The sequence below is a fragment of the Coccinella septempunctata genome, chromosome 3 (genome assembly GCF_907165205.1).
Source record: "Coccinella septempunctata chromosome 3, icCocSept1.1, whole genome shotgun sequence".
NCBI lineage: Eukaryota > Metazoa > Arthropoda > Insecta > Coleoptera > Coccinellidae > Coccinella > Coccinella septempunctata.
The window spans coordinates 22595008-22617596 of record NC_058191.1 but is presented as its reverse complement, the minus strand read 5'-3'; the positions used below and the strand labels follow the sequence as shown (position 1 = coordinate 22617596).

The following is a 22589-nucleotide window of genomic DNA, read 5'->3' as shown; positions in this document are numbered from 1 at the left end:
CTTTCCTATAAGAGATGCTAATGGAGCTATTCTAACTGATGATAGAAAAGTTCTCGAAAGATGGAAGGGGCACTACTCACAGGTCTTGAATCAGAATAACGACTCGGATTTATCCATTTTAGACCTGCTCCCCGCGTATAGTCCGATGACATCGCTTGATGACGAAATCTCAATGTCGGAAATCATAAGTGCGATTAAAAATATGAAAAATGATAAGTCACCTCTGGTCTAGACGGGATTCCAGCGGAGATATTCAAAGCCTTGAATAAAAACATTGTCAATAGTCTCTTAACACTATTCCGCAAGATCTGGGAACAGGAAGATGTGCCACAAGACTTCAGAGACGCTTTAGTTATTAACCTCTATAAAAACAAAGGCGATACGTCGAATTGCAACAACTACAGGGGCATATCGTCTGGTTCCACTCTTAGAAAAGCTGTTACCTGAACCCCAGTGCGGCTTTCGACCAAATCGATGTACGGTGGACCTAATTTTTCACACTGCGACAGCTGCAAGAGAAGGCCCGTGAACAACAATCAAGGATCTATACAGCTTACATCGATTTAAGTAAGGCATTCGATTCGGTGAATCGGAGAGCGCTATGGAAAATCATGGCACGTCTTGAGGTACCCGAAAAATTCTTAGCAGTGTGTAAAAGCCTTCATACCAACAACACTGCTAGAATACAGCATAATGGTTCTACAACCGACCATTTCTCAACCAACTCTGGAACAACTCTGGAATAAAACAAGGCTGCGTATTAGCGCCCTTACAATTCAATATTTTCGCCATAGCTGTATCGATAATTGCTGACATGAGTATGCCCGTAAGAGGTGTTGGGATAAGATTCAGATTTGATGGAGGCCTGTTTAACCTGAAGCGCCTAAGAGCAAAAACCAGTACCAAGTTTATCACTGAACTTCAATATGCAGACGACTGTTCACTTATCGCTAGCAGCTCGGAGGATCTACAGATAATGTTGGACACCTATAAACATATATACGAAGCTTTAGGCCTTAGACTCAATATCGACAAAACCAAAATCGTGGTAAGTTCTCCAGAAAGCCTTCAAACAGATATCAGCCTGGAGAATGAAACTCTAGAACAGGTCGAGCAGTTCAAATACTTGAGAAGCTTCATAAATACTAGGGCTAACATTGACACGGAAATACAAAACCGTATCAATTCGGCATCACGGGCATTCTGGAAGCTAAAGGATAGAGTGTTTCAAAATCACGACCTCAATCTGAAGACCAAGACAGCTGTTTACAGGCAGTGGTCCTCCCAACGCTTCTTTACGGAAGCGAAAGCTGGACGCCCTACAGGCGACATATTAAACAGCTTGAACAAACGCAACAACGTCATCTAAGATAGATAATGCACATCAGATGGTTCCACAAAGTTTCGAATGCAGAAGTCTTGCAGCGCGCGAGTTGTACAACAATTGAGGCTCAAGTAACAAGGGCCCGACTCAGATGGAGCGGCCAGTGTCTTGCATTCTGAGAATGCAAGACACAAGGACTCCCCAAACTAGCTCTATATGGCGAATTCACTGAGGGAGCCCGGAAACCAGGAGGCCAGTATAAGCGGTTTAAGGATACACTACATCAATCCCTAAAATCAATTAATGCCAATCATAACTGGGAACAACTAGCGTTAGACAGGTCAAAGTGGAGGTCTTTGGTACACAGTTATAATGGAGACTTGAGAAGTATACAGCGGCGGCCAGATCTGGTTGGTGACTATCCATGCCCGGAGTGTGGTAGGATATGTAGGTCGCGGTTGGGTCTCTACATTCACAGGAGAGCATACAGTCGCAATTATCCCTGAGAAATTTATAAGTCTGTTCGCACCTCCTTTTTTTTTCCTTTTTCTTTTTTCCCTTTTTTTGTCTTTTTGTAGATTCATTCCCGGCAACGGGATATAGCAATGATAACTCCCAAAAGAAGAAACCACCACTGTTTATTGGGAAATTCAACGTGGAGTCCTTAAACGACAGCTCAACAAGGGCGTTTACCAGAGTAGATTAAACGAAAAAATAGCCTCCAGAAGAAGAAAATGCTGAGCAAATATGGGATAGGATTAAAAGAACATAATACAAGGTGCCACGGAAGCACTCGGAATGAAGTGAACACAAATGGATACAAAAACAAAAAAGAATAGTTTACAGATGAAGTAAAAATTTTAGCAATACAAAAGAAGGTAGTAGCATACATCAAATATAAAAACAGAAGAATATACGAAACATATAAAGTGCCTAGGAACAGAGTGGATGATGCCATAAAAGAAATAAAGAAGACATATCGGGAAAAATTCCCTGCGTACTTGGAACATGACCTATAGGACAAAAGAAGTACAAATGAATATCATTACACTTGAAAAATGGAAAACGTACGTAAAGGACCTATATGAATCACGAGCTAGTGATAATGAAGATTGCGCAAACAACACCTACATGAAAGAACTTTCAGAAGAAGATAACATCATAACATACGAAGAAGTACATGGAGCACTGGCAAAATTGAAAAACAGAAAGGTATTGATCGAATCGTTAACGAAATGCTTGAGTACGGAGGACCTATATTAGAAACGGAGATCACACTATTACTTAAAAAAATCATCTCGACCCAAAAAGTGCCTACTGATTGGAATAACAACGTCACCATTCCAAGATACCGAAAGAGAAACAAAAATGACCAAGAAAATTATAGATTGATATCATTGCTAAACAGCATAAGCAAGCTTTTTACGAAAATCATTAGAAAGATTTTTTGAAAAAGAATCGAAATAAGCGAAAACAACAAAACGCAAATCAAAACATCACAGGGGTTTACCGAACAAACTCCAATACTAACAGGAATTCGCCAAGGTGACAGTCTGAGCCCAATCTTGTTCAATTTAATTATGTAAAAATAATTAGTAGGATGAAAGAAGTCTCTGGACGATACAGGATAGGGCAAAAATCAATAAAGATATTATGCTATGCTGATGATGCAATTTTCATAGCGGATAACGAGGACGACTAACAGCGACTGCTTCATCGGTTCCAGGCTATACAGATATCTGTAGAAAAAACAGAATCAATGTGGTCATAGCAAAAGAGCCTATGATATATAAATTAGCCGTAAATGAAAACCCCATTCACCAGTGTATGCAATGTACATACTTAAGAGTTGAGATCACAAGCTCCAAAAACTTTCAACAAGAAGTACGAACCCAAGTGAATAAACCCTCAAGAATATCTGGCTATCTGAGGGACCTCATATGGAAAAACATATACATGTTCGCCGATAGTGAAGTCAGCATATACAAAACAGTGGTCAGACCTATACTCACAAATGCAGTGGAAACTCGAGCGAACACAACAAAAACGAAGGACATGATGAGGGCAGCAGAGATGAAAACATTAAGAACTATTGAAAGAGTAAGCTTAAGGGACCAAATAAGGAGGGAAATTATAACAGAAGATCTGCAAATTCAAGACGTAGGCTTGGTCGACCTCTCAAGAGATGGCACGAAAGCTGGGCACCAACTTCCCAAGAGGCTGAATAGTAGAAGAAACACGACTAAGTTTCAAGAAAAAGAGAAAGAAGAAGAAGAAATGGGTATATAGCTCCGCAACGAAGCGTTGACGGACCTATACATATGTGAACTTTCGGTTGTTTTCGGTAATTGAAGTTTATACAAACTGATTGAAGGCATACCAAATCCAGTTATTTGCATGGAAAATACAATTGATCAGTATAAAATCATAATATGCACTAGCTTGAGGAGATTTAATGTTCGTTATCTTCTTTGGTTGAAGTTTGAATACGTTACATCAGTTGTAGATTTCAAAAATATTAGCCCGAAGATAAAATGCATATGATGCAGTGGTTGGGAAGGGGTATCTCCCGAAGGAATTCACAGATAATTACAAGAATGTTAAATTCTTCAACAAAAATCATCTTGCATCAATATAAGTAAAAGGAATCAAAGGAAGTTTCAAGTCAAGATGAACTTCCCCTTTGAACAAAAATTTCACATGAATAAACAATTAATAGGTGTTTATTGGTACCTCAAGACTTTTACAATGTATAGGACAAGTCAAATGAAAAATAGAAAAATAAATTTTCGGGAACTTATTCTACGATGACATTCATCGAAAATCCTGTACTAAACTTTTCGCATTAATTCGCTCAAACATAAAATTCTCATATGCCACCACTTTTTTGGGTCCCCCAATAGAAGGAAATTCTTTGTCATTCTGTTCATTCACAATCTTTTTGATTGTGAAAATATTCAATTGAAATATAAGTCGTTTAGATTCAGATGAAACATTATATAAATTCCCTTACATTGAGTATGTCCGCTACCGTCTAACGTATCGCGGATTTTATATCAGGGTATAACTATTTGAATGAGCGGAACTGAATTCTAAATAGCACTTTCTGAAACCCTGTCTCTTTTTTCAATCACTTTCGGCATTTTCGTAATAAAAATTAATATTAGTTGTGGCAACGGCGTTGTGACATTAACGACATTTTATGAGTGCCAACCTTACTCCGTTCTAGTTACAAAAACTTGAGAAATTTATTTCATGGCCAACCGGCTGCTAAAATAAATGAGAATGGAGTATAGTTCACGTTCGACGTCACATTGATCCCGAAGATGACTTTGCCTGGGAATATATTCCTAGGAATTCTCGGAAATAAAATCATCAACACTCGCTGTTCTGTTGTATAACGCCCGTTTCAAGAAACAATTTTTTGGGCGATCTATGAGGGAATAAACGGCTTCAAGAGATCCCATTACAATGAAAAACAACCTGGATACCTCCTCCGAACTTTTTCTCCCTTCATACTTTCATCGAGAACAGTCGCTATAGGCACCATTATAATCCCACGGTGGCATAACTGGAATAACCCCTGGCATTCCAAATATAAGAACAATGGTTTTTCCATCAGATGGAACTCACCTGTATATTGCTCCCCAGCGACGTAGGTATCGGGATTTCCAGATATTTCTATCTCGAAACGAACTGGATCCTGCACAGAACTGGGACTGCTTATCCCGTCTGGAATTTTGGCGCAGTCTGCCTTTCCTCTATGTACGATCGACAGCAATAGGTAGATTAAGACCCAGAGATTCATGATTCTCGTACTTCTCCACTGTAAAATAAGAATCCTCTATGGATTTAGCGTGTCTATAGTGATATTCCTTTGTAATATCGGGGGGTAAAAGGATACCCCAAACATTAATTTTTCAAAACAGTTTCCATTCGAGCTATATATTTCTTCTCCAGCATTTATACAGACTTATTCGAACAAGGTCAGCAAAAAAAGGGATCTGTTTTGAGACTTGAGCCTACAAAGCGTGTTTTCAAATGAGTCTTTTTTCAATAAAAAATAAAACTCTTCAAAATAAACCGTTCAACCTTATTTCACCCATACAAACCTTTCTAGACGACGGATCTAAAAACGTAATCGGTTTTAACTGGAAATTAGAATACATGTCAACTTAGCATTGCCGTTCCAAGTGACCAGTAATATGTCTGTTATAAACAGGAAAAATCTCGTTTCGAGTAATAATCTATTTTGGGAAATCTCGGTCCAAGGAACAAACCCAAACAAATTATTCTTTCACGACGTTTCTGCAATTTATTGTGCCTTCTTCAGGATAAAATGATACATTTTCACAATCAGTGACAAAGATAAAAATGAGCTACAATCATAACAATATTCATTTGAACTACTAAAAGATCGATCATATATATTAAAATCCTCAAAAAAGTTAAAAAGGAGATCTAATTTAAAAAACCGAAAAAAACACAATACAATACGATATCTGTTATGTTCTCTTGGGAGATCGAATGGGGAACTTCAACAATGTTGAATTCGTCAACAAAAATCATCTCAATGGAAGTCATAATAATAATTTAAGAACTCATTGTGAAAAAAAACCGAGCTAGACTAAGACATATAATAATAGGGAATACTCCTTCTGACGAAAATGATGTATTTTTTATGAAATATCTTTGAAACATTTTGAAATGACCATTTCAACCGTTTGCCGAAAAAAAATTATTTTAAGCACTAAAAAATGAAAAATAAAAATGGGTATTTAAAATTTAAAGCGTTTTATGTGGATTGCACAAGTTGGCAACATCGACTGAAATATGCCTTGATAATAAAAGACAACAAATACATTATCTTGATGAGATAGACAAAGATGGCTGTCTATGAAGTCTGTGACGAACGAGGAAGGTCGTAAAATTTTATGGGATTTTTATGGCCGGTTGCAGTTGAAGCTCGCCAGTAAGTACGCGCCTGTAGATCAACAGCTGTTATTTTATAAACAAGCTGATCGGACATTCTTCTTTTCATTGTCTTGTATGCGCTGTTGCCAAATCGTAAACTCCGCACGAAGCGATTTAAATTTTAAAACCCCATATTTGAAGGATGATTTTGAATAGTTTCCGCGGTGAATTTGAAAAAATCATGAAAGAAACTCATAATTATTCAGTTTAAAATATGGCAAAATATGCCTCTCAGGGGTTACCTCGGGGGTCACAGAGATGATGGAAAACTGAATAATTTTAACTCAGAATTTTGCAAGCAAGAGGCTGAAAGTATTAAACAAGAATTTGAAATTTCGCTATTTGTTAATGAAACTAGGACTGTGAAATCAGTTTTCAAGCGGTCTTGTTGAGTTGATTGTAATTGATGGAAAATAATTTATGTGTTGGCTTTTTGAAATATTATATTTTCATTAAAAGAAATATCTGAAATATTTAAATTCGTTTATTCCATCTGAAATGCTCCCACCTTATTATCATTTCTCAAAGATTCAAATCAAGTGATGCATGCACAACTTCAGTTATGTCAAAAATTTAATATAATACTTCATTTGATGAGCTTTCTCGGCACTGTCAAAATTATGGAAAAGAATATTCGCATTGCTTTTCTTTATCGTCCTTCACCAGAAAATTAATCGAAATCTAATATTATAGGCAGTTTCTTTATTTAGTAAATAGTTTCTCAACTGAATAACACTGATATGAATATTCACTCAATTTTATGAATACTTATTTTTCTATTTGAATCCAAAAAAACTTCTGAATATATACTTCATTCAAATTTATTTTAGCAGTCGGTTGGCCATGAAATAATTTTCTCAAGTTTTTGTAACTAGAACGAAGTTAGGTTGGCACTCATGAAATGTCGCTAATGTCATAACGCCGTTGCCACAACTTATATCAATTTTTATTGTGTGATTGAAAAAAGAGACAGGGTTTCAGGAAGTGCTATTTAGAATTCAGGTCCGCTCATTCAAATAGTTATACCCTGATATTCTAAAATCCACAATACGTCAGACGATAGCGAACATAATCAATGTAAGAGAATTTATATAATGTTTCATCTGAATCTAAACGACTTATATTTCAGCTGGATATTTCCACAATCACAAAGAATGTGAATGAAGAGGATAAAAAAGAATTTCCTTCTATTGGGAGACCCAAAAAAGTGGTGGCATTTGAAAATTTTATGTTTGAGTGAATTAATGCGAAAAGTTTACTACAGGATTTTCGATAAATGTCATCGGAGAATAAATGGATTTTTCTATTTTTCATTTGACTTGTCCTATACAATGTAAATGTCTTAAGGTACTAATAAATACCTATAATTATTATTATTACATCAATGTCTTAAGATGAATAGCCACAAATACGCGCAAGTTGCCCTGTTACTTGTTTATTCATGTGGAATTTTTGTTCAAAGGTGAAGTTCATCTTAACTTGAAACTTCCTTCAATTCATTTCACTTATATTGATGCAAGATGATTTTTGTTGAAGAATTTAACATTCTTGTAATTATCTGTTAAATCCTTCGGGAGATACCCATTCCCAACAACTGCATCATATGCATTTCATCTTCGAGTTAATATTTTTGAAATCTACAAATGATGTAAGACAAAGAAGATAACGAACATTAACTCTCCTCAAGCTAGTGCATATTATGATATTATACTGATCTCTTGTATTTTCTATGCAAATAACTGGATTTGGTATGACTTCAATCAGTTTGTATAAACTTCAATTATGTTCGTCACATATTTTCCAAAGAGATTCGACATAGTGATAAAATACGTAATAACAGAAACTTTTACGTAGAACGGGCAACATAGCGTTGATTTAAAACCCAAAAATGTTTTGACAAGCTTCATAACCCCACATTTTCGTACTATACAGAGTGAAATGTGTCAAATTTCCATGGCCAACCGACTGCTAAAATAAAAGTGAATGAAGTATAGTTAATTGATAATCGAATATGTAATGAAAATATCAAACTCAAAGAAGTAAATCTCAATATATTACTTAAATTTAAATACTAGGTTAGGATTTGCACGCTATATGGACGGCGTTTAGATTTTTGCATTCGCCAATGGATGTCGAAACTTATTACAGAAGATCATTGTAGATACCATTGTTAGATAATGTGATAAATGATCTGGAGAGTAGAATTTCCCCTAATACGTTGGATTGCTATTATCAACGACTCATTTTACAAGTAGCAGCAGGTATTTTGGAATGCGCTGTGGATTCCGATGATAGAATTGAAAATTTTGAGGTACCAAGAAATTTTTCCAGATGGTGATTCAGATATGGCTTTCGAAGGAGTCAGCAAAATGGCAACGGGAAAAAGGTCTACCCACAGATGTATTTTCAGCGTTAGACTTGTGCTTCAAGGAGACGAATTTCCAACAATATATCTAAGAACTCTCGAAAGTACTCTCAACACTTCCTGTGAGAGCTGAAAGATTATTATTCGGGTTCGGGTTCGGGCCGCTCGTCCGCTTCTTGCTATCGGTTGGATTCCTGATCCACCCGCACTTCCTTTCGAAGCAGACGGTATTCTTCTGCATTCCGCATGTACAGTTCTCGCCGTTCCCAGCAGTACCGCTTTCTGCATGACTGAAGTTTCCTCAAGTTCTCTGGTATCGTCGGTATCAGGCTTGTAGATGAAATAACAATAGGGATGGTCTTGATGTCTTACAGCTTCCACTGTCTCCTTGTTTTTTCCTCGAGATCTCTGTATTCTGAAATGTTTTCAGCGTGCCTATCTAGAAGATTGTTATTATTTGGAATCGCCACGTCGATGAATAGTGTTCTGTTCTCATCCTTATCATCTTCGCAACAGCATCATGTCTACTCTTGTACTCCGTGCTTGCGAACTTCTGACATCCCCCGGTGATGCGGTATCGCACATCCATAGCGACAACCATCGTCCTTTGCTGAGGGGTCCTTGGCGATATATTTCATTCATTCATCCGGAAGTCAACCAGTAGTTCGACGCAGATATGTCGACGTAATCGTTCTGGTGCCTTCCATGGAAAGGTTTGCCAATCAGTTTCTGCATTTTACTTTCTGCAGAGTGTTCGACGGTTTCCAAGTGGTCCTGCTGTAGCTTTAACGGTGTAGAACTATCAGCAACACAAACTACTTGGTGGAGTTCTGATGAAGCAGCCTTGCTCAGAAAATATTTTCGAAGTCCTTCAATTTCCTGGGACATACGGTTGGACAAATCAACAATTTCTCTACCCCCAAGATGTCATGGCAGCTCTGTCCGTTCTATTGAGCTTTTGGGGTGATGTTTATTGTGTTTAGTCAGCATCGTCCTTATTTTTTTCTCTATGGCTGCTAAATCGATGGTGGTCGGTGGTCCAAGAGATGATACCGAAAGAGAAGCTCAGCGCCGAACAAGCGTAGGTATCAATAGCTTTTATCAGATTCTTGCTGTTATTATTATTATTATTTTTCATTGCAAAGAGTTGAGGTTGGAACCTAAATTCAAAAAATAACAATGAAAAAATTATGAGGACACTCGTAAAAAACAAAAACAAAAACAAAAATTAGGAAAATCCATGAAACACCATCCACTGGACGTCTGCAGTTGTGATTCCATGAACCTATCGTAGAGGTTCTTGAATGCATTGACCGATTGAATGATTGTTGATGTTGATAGAATTATAGAGCGTTACGCTAAAATTGGCCATCACAAGATGGAATTTGTCATGTGAAATGAAAAATATGGTGTTTATTTCTTGTATTCCATATTTAAAATTGTAATTTTTTTATGTAGGTGAAATATTGTATATTTTTTTTATTAACTCCTTTTTTTCAGGACACTGCTACCGTTTCTCAATAAAACCTATCGTTAAAAAAAGTGCATTCTTTGATAACCACCTTTACTTTTGAACAGAAACCGTCTAATGACATTTCTCCCCACCCTGAAAATTTGTGCTGCATCCGCCCTTGGAAGGGGGTGCATTGAGGTCTGTAAATGCATCCAATGAAAATATTGAAAATGTTTCGATTGGTTATCGTGGGTTTTCCTCGAAAGATCCTCGCGGATTCTTTAATCAAACTTATCGAGCACTATAAAATTTGAATTGTTCATTTCCCTCTATCTCTCATAGTTCACCCAGCGTCGGCCATAAAAGCCTGAAATGAACGTCTTCATTCAATAGGTACTTGTTTATGAGAAATCGATGTTTCATAGGGATAAATTTCACACGAAGATAATCTACTCGAATAAATTCACAGAACTGCCTCTGTAAACCCAGTACTTTCCTAAATTGAGCCTTTCAAAGTTTATCATTTTTTCAGAATTTAGCAATTTTTTGAAATTCTGTCGACTTGAATGAATGGGGTATTTTCCTAAATTTCAAAATATATGTCATAAAAATCCTTATAACTCAAATATCTCGAAATATATTTTTTCCGATTTTTAACATTTTGCATTTTGTCTGTATTCGATTACGAAAATTCTGATTTCAGAAGTGCTCTTGTGAACATTCTACGTCATTTTTACAATCCGGCAACGCCCATTTGTGTCAGTAATGGTCATGAAAGTTTTCTGATCACCATAGATGTAATAAATATCAAGTTTGATGATCACATTATTCACATTTGACAAGAAAAACACACAATGACACAAAATGTCATCGGTTTTAAGAAGGTAAAGACACAGATTACAGAAACAATTTTTTGTAATCTGTGAATATCTTCTTGATCGGTTCCAGTGTTGTCGAATTAACAAAAATTACTATACTTTAATAAAGGCATTCTACGTCACAAGCTTTCACATAGTCGAAGTTTCGAAGGGCGTATTTCTGAAATGTCTGAATTTTGAAGCGAATCTTTTACGTGTTGGATAACTAGTAGAAAAGGCTTTCCATAAATAATCTCAAATTCGCTTTTGGAGTTTTAGGAAACTTGCCCATTATGACCATGATCATACTTGGTCTTTTATGATGGAATGTTGAAGAAGAAAACGAGAAATGTGAACGATCATGTTTAAGTTGAGCAAAGAATAAAGAAGTGAAAAAGATAATGACAATATTAATAAAGTTAATAAGTTTATTCGTTACGAAATAGAGTTATATTGATAATAACAAAAATTTATTAATTTAACCCTCTTGGAAGGTCCCGGTTGAGGTTCGTCCGTATCTAGATTGAAGTATGATGGCATATCCTCATCAGGGGATGATGACGAATGGTCGATTTCTTGTGCCCACAAGTCATCCTCCATTTCTACAACGGAAGATCAACTATAACTATAATATCAGCTATATTGTCACGAATGGTCCCGGTGTAGTGCCGGCAGACTGATGAGCATTTTAATTCTGCTTTCCTTCAGCTGCACTCGTTTACAAAACCCTTTATGCAGTCACAAGAAATCATCTGCAAGAGGTGTGGTGAGGCTGCATGTCTGGTCATCATTTTGGGGTTGAGGCCTTGTGGTGTTTTCTTCCAGAAATTAATAAATCTCTTCCGTAGCCTCATCAACAGTGCGATGCTGACGATTGCCATCTGGATTTTCCCGTTGGAGGTATCTGGTAGAGACTTGTTTGGCAAAACCGATGATATCGGGCATCAAGGGCTATCAAATTTGTGTTCTCATATATACGCTTTTTTAATTCAAGAGCCCATTCATCAAAACGTTTTTCAGCTGCTTTTAAGATTGTTGCACTGAGAGAAAACTTTTCCGCAGTATTGACATTAATAAACAAATTAATTCAGATGCATAACATCCGCAGATAATTAAATCAACCAATGTTACGAGTGTTGACATTGTTCTCTTTTCTGGCTTCTTCTTAGAGAAACTCTCCAGTTATTTCGTCTCCACATAGACAACAGTGATCTCTGAAATTGAACTGCTCAGAGACTGATCTCGTGGGCCGTGATGACGTAGTATTTGATTCACCACTGCTAACAGCTGCTTTGATCAACTTCGGATTGTTGTATTTCATCTGACAAGCACTGTGCACAAATACTCGTAATATCTCATTTACATCCTTTAAGGGACGCTTATCTATTTTATATGTTCTTAAGGGCAATACTCGACTCAAAAAGGGTTTTTACACCTTTATTTCACTAGGCGCACTTCACAGTCTACTTACATATAAAACACAAACCCACGCTGAGACTGGGATCAGATATTATGTAGATTTTGAGTTAAACCTGCACTCACGGACTCACGTGATGGGCAGCAGGCCAATTGAAATATTGACAAGTCATAGAAACGGATATTAAATTTCTTTTTATTTAAATCTTCAAGTAAGTCGAGTGTACCAACTATTTAATAATCTTACAGCGTTGCCAAATGTCAGTCTCCTTTAGCTAAGTTTCCATTTAGCGGTACCGCTTAAGAATGAGTTGAACCTAGCAAAGAGATAAACGATGTAAACGGGCGTTAACCTCGGAAATTATTGGGTGTACAGAGAAAGTTCTGGTATCATATTGTAACAAATTTAGTCTACTTTAAAAATGTCCCAAAGAATTTTTTTCGAAAACTAGTAGTTTAGGGTGATAATCGCAAAAATTTGAAAAGAACTCGGATTATTCATAAGGCCAGCATCATAAACAAGTCTGCAAAAAATCAGAACTACCGGATTTGACGCATACTAACCCACCCATACTTTCAGGCGACAAAGTTACTGGACTAGAGGACTTTAACATTTCAATTATAAGTAAGGATAAGGATGAGAATAATAATATAATAGTATAATTTACAATAGACTCTAGAGCTAAAAAAATTCTGTCACAGGATTTTATAGAAAATAATTTCTGTCTAGTGGATTGCTTTGTTGATTACTTCACCCTATGAGCTTTCAAGGTTCTACCCCAAACAGTTCAAATTTCGTTAATGCGATTTCAAGTTGACGCTATTGTTTTCCAGGATTTAGGAGATGATTGATTTTCCTCGCACGTATTATCGCACACTACTCCAGAATCGTATAAGGTAACGAAAGATTCGTGATTTGAAGGTCACAAATAAGGATAATAAAAACAATTTCGATGTTTGCTCTCCCAAAAAAGTCTGGAGCGGATATCGAGTGGATAGGATCATGAAAAATACATTTTCAGATTGCAGGGAATTCTTGTTGTTCAATACCTAATGGAACCTTTTTAGTGTGGGTATTTTTGGACATTATATGAAAAATCTTCTATGTGAGACGTTGAATCGATAAACTCTTTTGTGGATAAGTACTTCTAGGTATAAATATTTCATATTCCACATTGTGTGATCAGAAATATGGAGCAAAGCCAATAAAAATTTCATGAATTGCCCTATACCACGATAAAAAATAAATACATTTCTCCTCAACTCTCACTATTCCAACAACAGAAATATTCTTACTTGAATGGTCTTGAAACAGATTGAAACCGACAATAATAGGAGAATGAGTTTTACTTTAAAATCTTTTATCAGCATTGAATAATGGAATGGTCTTGGTTGCTACCCTGAATGATGATGCTTGTGGGTAGTTGATTGATTCAACCAAAAGCTGAATTACATGATTTCCTATACCATGACTCATTTAACTACACCTATTCTTCTATCACAGTTGCATCTTCAGGTGGGTTAAGGTAAACTGAATTATTTGGTACGAAAATATATAAACAAGGAATTCTTTCTTCCTCTCAACATCAATAGAGATTAATAAAATAGCTCCAGAACATCCAGAGTAATTATAGAGCAAGTACAAATCACAGAGTCTGTCGACCAATACAGAAAAGTAGACTGGTTATTTACGCGTAATGAAAAATATATTCCTCCATAGCATCGAAAACTGTCATCTTCCTGAAGATTTCAACGCTGTATTCTGAAATACATGAAGATGTACCTACATATACAGGATGTAAATTAAAAGTACCGAGAAATTTTTTGTTGTGGGCAACCACTCCGTAAATGGCACATGAAAAGCAGTTTTCAATTTTTTTCTTAGAGACCAAAAATTCTATGGAAGCGAGACGTAATGGGGGAAAAAAAATTGGTCGTGTTGCTTTATAATAGAAAGGGGTAGAAGAAGGCAGTCCTAAAATTTGTTTCGCAAGAAAGTTTTTGCCTCATTCATATTTCATTTCACCATTGAAAAGACAATTGTTGATATCTTGATTCATTTTGAATAAATGAGGTCACACTGAAGTTCCGCTCTGCATTCAATAGATGCTCAGCAAATCTAAAATTTCAGATTAACGAAACAATTCCTGTGTTATAAAATTCTTTCCTGAATTTTTCTACCACACTGACCTATGCAGGGTATTCGACGTTATGGCGTTAATAAATTCCACTTTTATCTGAATTATTCGTTTGATATTTATTACTCTTGACGTATTATACAGGGTGTCCCGGGAAGAATGCGACAAACGGATAACATGAAATAATGTCATCAGGCTGGACTCGTATCAAGAGGTTTCAATCGCCTGAGTGCCTTCGTTTGGGATATACAGGGTGATGTTCATCTACTGAGTGAAATTTCACAGTTCAATAATTCTTGAACTAATTGACCGAATGATTTCAAATTTTGAATTTTTGTCACCCTTTGCATTCCTAAATTATTTCTTAAATCAAATAAATTAGATCCGTACTGGTAAAATTTTAGACTTTTCCTATTTTCGTGAATATTGGATCACCCCGTTTTCGTAACCACAAACAATCAATTCAAAATAAAATTTCTAAATCTTTGCTTGGCACCATCATACGAGGTGATCAATAAACATTTCCTTCAATCAATCTTGAACTTACAGGTAAACAGGTAATTATTTAAAAATTTTCAGTTTTGTCACCCTTTTCACCTTTTTCCTTGAAATTTCTATCACGAAAACAAAAAATTTTGGATAGGGGGAACCCTTAAAAGGGTTTTTCTTACAAATTGATTTGTGAGTAAAAAAAATAGTGTATCCATTTGAAAAAATCGATTTTTGGCATTTTTGTATTCCAAGTTTGAGACTCTCATTTAATCTTCCTGTTTATTAAAAAGTAATATTCTCTACATAAAGACGTAGAATATCTTTTCAGTAACAGAGTTCACAATATCTGAGATTGTGCGTTGTGCTTTTATGAAATCCTCAGTCTTCTACAAGCCCCCATTTGTGATTTTTTTTTTTTTCAGAAAACAGTGAATAATTCGAAAACGGCTCAAGATGGCTACAGAGAAATATATATAAAATGAATGTGGAATCTAAAGTAACATCCGAAAATGTCATAATATACAGAGTTTTTTTTTTAAATATGAAATTTGGTGCCTTTTCGGGTACAACGGGATTTCATTGGTATTTGAAAATACATATTTCAGAAATGAAGTTCTAACTGACTGATATCTTCATATCTTCCAAGCGGCAAAAATATCATCTTTAAATGTCAGTAGGGCTCCGATCCTGATTTGATTCCACCTCTTTTTATTAGGTAAATCCTGTGGTACCAGCCTGGTGAAACCTTTGCACATAATTTATAATCGATCCCTCAAAGAGGGTGTATTTCGCGACAGGTAGAAGATGGCCAAGGTGGTTCCTCTACATAAATCTGGCAATAAGAAATATGTCAACAATTATAGACCTGTTTCCATTCTCGACCAGTTTGGCAAGATGTTCGAATACTTGGTGACAGACAGACTCTTTCATTTGTCAAATAGTAAGATTTCCAGGATCCAGGGATTGTCGCCATATGTTGATTACCTATCATGGTCAATGGATGATGGTTTTCAAGTGGAAGCTGTTTACACGGATATGGCAAAGACATTCGATAAGGTGCACCATGGAACTTTAATATCAATACTGGCGGATTTTGGGGTCACTGGATCACATCTTACTGGACCGCTTCTTTTTTTAATTTATTTCAATGATGTCTCTGAATGCTTTCTTAATACCTTTCATAGCTTAGGGGAGACCGGGGTTGGTTGTGACAGAGGCTTTTGCGCTCAATTAATAGATATCAGTCGCTTCGCGATTATTCTAATAGAGCCAGCTATAGCTATTACGTATTGCGCCTGACGGTGGCTTTGATCGCTAACGTACCGCGTGTGTTTGGATGATTTATGTATTTACGAGGTGCCTTAGGAAATAAAAGTGACGTCAAATATTGTCGTGTGAAGTGATTAATGTAACAGCTGAAACTAGTATTGTGGCGTTAAAATAGTAATTCAGGTATGCTCTGTCTCACATATATAAAATTATTTGGCCATTCATTGAAATGTAGTTAGAAATAAGAGAACAAAGCAGAAATGTGCCTCGGGGTTGGTTGTGATATTCCAGAAACACAGCCCAATAGTAAAACCAACCACATTGAGGCCCCAAGCACCCCCAAAAATTCACCATCTGAGACATATTCCCTTTCCTTTACATACTTAGAACTCTGAAATTCACCAGGACCTTCTGGCATCACAACATATTTTTCTCCAGAAGATTTGAGACCAACACCAAAGGCTGGAAAACGTCTAGCTAAAAGAAAAGGGTGAAAACTTGGTAGATCAGCCATATGGACAGATACTCCAAATAAGAAGGAATTAGAAGAAAAACAAAAGATGGAAGATTTGAAAGAACAAAAGAAAAAACAAAGGAAACCGGTGTCAAGAGAAATATATGCAAGGGTAAAGATAAAGCTGAAGCTAAGACCATTAAAGCTAATAGCAGTTCGGAAGATGAAGAGGAAACTTTCTGTTTAATTTGTCACGAACCTTTTTCCATCTCTCGACCTAAAAAAAATGGCTGCAGTGCACCAGTTGCTCTAGATGGGCTCATGAAGAATGCCCGGATAAAAGTCCATATTTTGTATGCATTCAATGCAATTCCGACGACGATATGTAGAGGCGTCACAACCAACCCCATAAGCGTCACAACCAGCCCCATGTCGGGGCAGGTTGTGACATTTAGAGTTTTTTTTTTTAATTCTCAGTAGCCATGTTTGTATTGCTTTCAATTAGTTCGTTTGTATTTCTTTTTACAGATATATGTTTAAATTAAATAAATATGCGTTTGGAAGCCTTGAGTTTTATTATCGAGATGCACAAATAATTATACTTTAAAATTGGCACAACCAACCCCGGTCTCCCCTATTTGCCGATGATTTGAAAATTTATAAGAAAATTGTCGAAATTATGGTGATGATGTAGACATCCAGGAAGACCTAAACCGTTTATTCGTTTTATGCTCAGAGAGATATTTCACGTTGGATGTGAAAAAATGTCAGCATATCACTTTCACAAGGAACCTAAATGTTATCAAATCGTCTTTTTTTCTTGAAGGGCTCGAGTTGGAAAGATATTGTTAGAGATCTCAGGGTTTTATTGGATAAAAAATTGCCTTTCGAATTTCATATAGAAGCGGTGGTTAAAATGAGTTTCCGGATGCTTGGTTTTGTTTTAAGAATCACCAAAAAGAAGTAACTTAGAGTATGCTACCCAAATCTGGAACCCTCACTACCATAAGTACATTAACAGAATAGAACGTGTTCAAAAAAGTACATCAAAAGCTGAATTATAGATTTAATTCAAACAACTCACTTGGAGATTATGAAAGTTCCTTAATTGAACACAAATTTTTGAGTCTGGAGGGGAGGAGGACGCTGCTTGATGCGATGTTCTTGTACAAGATATCAAATAAATTTTCCAGTTATCCGTTAGCATGTTCACTTACTATGAATGTACCAGAGGTTTGTTTTGGATTCATAAATCTAGAACTAATCTTTATTATAATTCGATTTTCCCTAGAATAATGCGGTTTTACAATTGGCATATTAATGACCTTGACCTTTTCAATCTTAGTTTAGGAACATTCAAGAAAATGCTGTCGACATATCTGTTCAGAAATTACATATTTTGATTCCGAATAGAATTAATTTTGGCTCGTCTTATTTTTGTCTCATATGCAATTTTTTTTTTCTAATTTGTCTGTGCTTTGCTCAATACTTTGTATACATTTTATTTAACGTTTTTTATCATAGAGTGAGAAATTATTTCATTAATTTTAATCGTTGTGAACCTCCGTTATTGGATTTTCTGCTGAGGTTCCTGTTGTAGAAATAAATAAATAAATACAAAATTTGGAAGAGATCGAATTATTATTTCTCCATGAACTTCTAATGGGCACTCCAGGGGGGACATTCTGGATTGCCCAGAAACTTCATAGTGATAAGTGACGTATTCAATCTTGAATCTAGAAATCTGGAGAGTTCTTGTTCAAAGATAATTCATCGTAAAAATGCTATTCGAAATTCGCAACTCATTTATAGACAAACTTTCTGAAACTTCCCGTCAAGAAACGAATTGATAAATGCCCTCCTCGCTCACTAAATTAAATCGAGATCTCTCTGCTGTTCGGAATTCGTAATGTTAAGTCTCTATTAATAATACGGAAACAAAAATGTCTGTCTATTAATTAAGGGATTTATGGGTCTGACAGACATCCAAGTCTCAAAAGGTCCACACATAGCCGACTGGCAGAAAGGAAATTGCGTGTGGGCAATTAATCTGTGAGATATGTGAGTTTTGATCTTCAACACGTACATTTCTCTGCCTTAATGAATACCATAAGAGGACGTTGAAGAAGGCTATGAAATTACACTTTAACGACTCTTTACTCAAGGTACTAATCAAGGTGATACATGAATGATGGAGCAGATGCTGGAAAAGCCACTTCATACTCTGAGGATACTTGTAATAATTGAATAAAAAGAATATATCTTCATCCCACAATACGCTGAAATTTATGATGATTATGAACAAAGATGTGTTATTGGTAGCGTCATATACTAATGAGGCGTAAACTTGATGAATTTTCAGTGCGAATGATCAGAGAATGTTGCATTAAGAGCATCTTCAGAGCTCCATCTTAGGATCAATCAGTTAAGGTTACCCCATTGAGAAAGTCAATTCCATAATAAGATTCTTTAATTACCTCGGATTGGTTCTAAGCTGCTGATTGCATATAACCGGATTACAGACAATCAGTTTCATGGAACTGAGATGCCTTCGTAGTATGGCTTTCCCTATTTTATGGGGGAATCGTAAAATGAGGGGTTCGATCATTTCCAACCCTCTCCATCTTTCCGTTCCTAAAAAATAATTGGGAACAGATATAAGGAACTTGTAGGTGAATTAAAAAGGAGAAGTTTCATAAGCTTGTTTCGATTCAGTTCGGGAAGACATATGTTCAGCAATTTTCATGCAAATGGTTTAAATAAATTGAGAACAAAAACAAATTGTAGAAGAGAGGGTTTTCAATGTTCTCAAATGTTTTTATCTTGTCGCGCCATTTCATTTATGAGTAATAGCGAACCATAAAAGGAAAACGTTTGAAAAAACAGTTTGCCAATTATAAACTTCCCTGTCAAATTTAACAATTCGAAATCAAGGCTTTTTCAATTCATAGGTTGTCATGGAAAGCCTGTGAGTGATACTATTTGCTTATTTCAAATGAGTGGGTACCTTATTTTTACATATGTATTATTCATTCTTTTGAAAACTTTGAATATTTCTTACCTAGCATTCCATAACATAGGTTTGACGAATAACAAGAATATAGTATAGAAAACACAGCTTTTACAGAGCAATGAACAAATATTAAATTTATATACAGGGTTTCATACGAATATCGTTCGTTAAAATATTTATGGGAAGGAGTTTATCAATTCGTAGTTAAGATAGATGACTGTAAAGTTCGGAGATTTGTTAGACTTCCGGTTTCATTCGAAATTACATCAACGTCCGTTTTTCAAAAGTTAAGCCTTAACTGGTATGATGAAAATTGATTCCTGATGAAATTTCCGAGCTATTTGAATGTAAAATTTTTCCACTTTCGCTAGGAAATTTATTTACAACGTGAAATTAGGAAAACGAATCTGAGCATGATTGAGATATTTTAACGTAACACGTTAATGCTCGAGATCATTAATCGCTCAATTAATAAACGATTTGATTACAAGATTTCTCCGTCGACCACATTTTGAATTGAATGTGAATTCTTGATTGCAAAAATTTTCTATCGATACCTCGTCAAATTTAACACCTTATAAATTTTCTATGTTCATATCGGAATGTTGATATTTATGCGGCCGATCGAACAATTCGAGAAGTGCATAGAGGGCATACTCGAGTTGTGACATTTACAGTGACTCTATCAAACTGTAGAGTCACTGATAGCTGTTTGATATCAAACACAGTGGCGACAATTGGAAATTTAGCAAGAATATGGCGGCTTAGAAGCACAGATTTCAATGCTATGATCTCTAATTCGGAATGCGGATTGGCTCACACCACGTCACGTGACCAAATCCGCCATATTCTTGCTAAAACGATGAAAAACGAGACCACAATTGTCGCCACTGTCTCGTTAGAGTCACTGTAGTGACATTTTGAGTAAATCACATTGATATCGTTTCCTATAATATCTGTTAGAGAATGTGTGGAGCTAGTGGAAGCTGCAGTTGTAGTACATAGTTGTTGTACATAGATATATTGATTACTCTTTAACCATCATAATTTTTGTGCAACTTCCACAATTCATCTCTTCTCAATTCACCCGCTAGGTACTACGAATATCAATGCGGCATACGAATAAAATAATTATTTGGGAAGCTGCTGAATACTTCTACGTTCGATTACCCATGACAATGATGCATTAATAGGAAATTAACCAATAAAAGGGTTCATTAACAGCTAATTTCGTCTCCGTTAAACAGTTCTATTATTAAGAGGTCGGCGAAAAAGGTTTTTATTATTGGGATATTGTCATTCTTGGGTTTCTATGAGGAATAAGAATGGTGTTTTTGTCGCAATAGTCAAATTTACACATTATGACACAGGAGGTCCCAAAATCGTTGTCAAGTTTGGCGATCTCAAAAACGCGAAAACTCAATTTCTCCTAATTAGGTACACATCACTGTCTAAATATCATACTGCATTAGATATAGGATGGGTTGGAGCATATAAGACTCATATAAAAAGAGTAGAAGTTATGCAAAAATGGTTGCTCCGTGTAATTTACAACAAACCCCTCTTGTTTCCGTCCGATGAGCTGTATACTTTGTCAGATGTTATGGATCCTTCTCAGCTGTTTGCTCTACAGATATTAATACTATAAGTAGTGGGAAAATAAAGCTAAGACCTCCTGACTGCGTATATGAAACAAGAAATATAAGGAACAAATCATACAAATCAAGAGCGCAAAAACGAATAGGCCAGAGATGTTTCAGCTATTTGGCACCTCGTCTATATGACATAGTACCCATGGACCTTAAAAACATCAAGAATCCTATGGCCCAAAAGAATAAACTTAAGAAATGAGTAATGGAAAAAGGAAGAACAACTTCGATGCTATAGTGAATCCATCACAACAGATATATTAGAGGATATTAAGAAACCATCACAATAATAATAATTAATATGTAGACAACTGTTTCATAGCTCCAGAGATTTACATTTTATTTTGTGTTCACTGCTTCACTGCTTTCACCACTTAGGACTTAAAAAAGTGGCTACTGAAAAATTTTCAAGATTAATTTAATAAAATCATGTACAGGCTCATGCCTCCGTGATAAATGTTTATACCTGTAGCTACACAGAAATAAACGTTATTATTATTATTATTATTATTTTCTTATTGCTTTAATGGACGTTGGAAAAAACGAAAGTGTGGAATATCACCATATCAGAATATGTATTCTCGCCATCAAATTTCGAATTTCATGCTTTTCACAATACAAAAATAATCAGAAATTAACCATTCAGAATTAATGTTCAATAGGTTCTCCATTCAGCTAGTTGCCACGTAAATTTTCCTCATAATTCTATAATCTATACCCTAGTGGGATAAGATGTGGAGATCGAGGTGGCCAAAGAAATGGACCTGTACCTCCCACCATCGGTCTTCCAAACTTCTGATAGATCCTCTTTGGAACATTTGAAACCACCGCGTACCGATTAAATGGGGCAATTGGTCCAAAAAATTTTCGACTACTTCAACTGAAATTCCGATAAAATTCTAAAACACACCCCAGCGTTTACACTTCCTTCATAAATAAAATATCTAACTCCATCATCCATTATTTGGCAAAAATTTTTGAAATATTTTATTCCTACGTTCTTTGCCGGAGAGCTGTCGATTAACATAATGAAAAAAGTCGTATTCCAGGTCCGGCCTCAAAAAAATTGATGATTATGAAATGAAAGAGTATTGGGATTCTTGGACTAATTTTCTTTATTGTTCTTCAATACAACGCCGACGTTTCGAAATGACTTGTTTCTTTTTCAAGGCTAAAAATTTAAAC

General features: G+C 35.9%; 1 protein-coding gene across 1 annotated transcript in view; it reads right to left on the bottom strand.

Moving 5' to 3' along the window:
* LOC123309758 (spondin-1) overlaps nucleotides 1-22589 on the bottom strand; it is a 106218-nt gene that overhangs the window by 81510 nt on the left and 2119 nt on the right. The window contains 1 exon segment of the mRNA XM_044893006.1: nucleotides 4958-5150. Within this exon segment, the coding sequence (XP_044748941.1) occupies nucleotides 4958-5132 (175 nt within the window). The 5' untranslated portion in view covers nucleotides 5133-5150.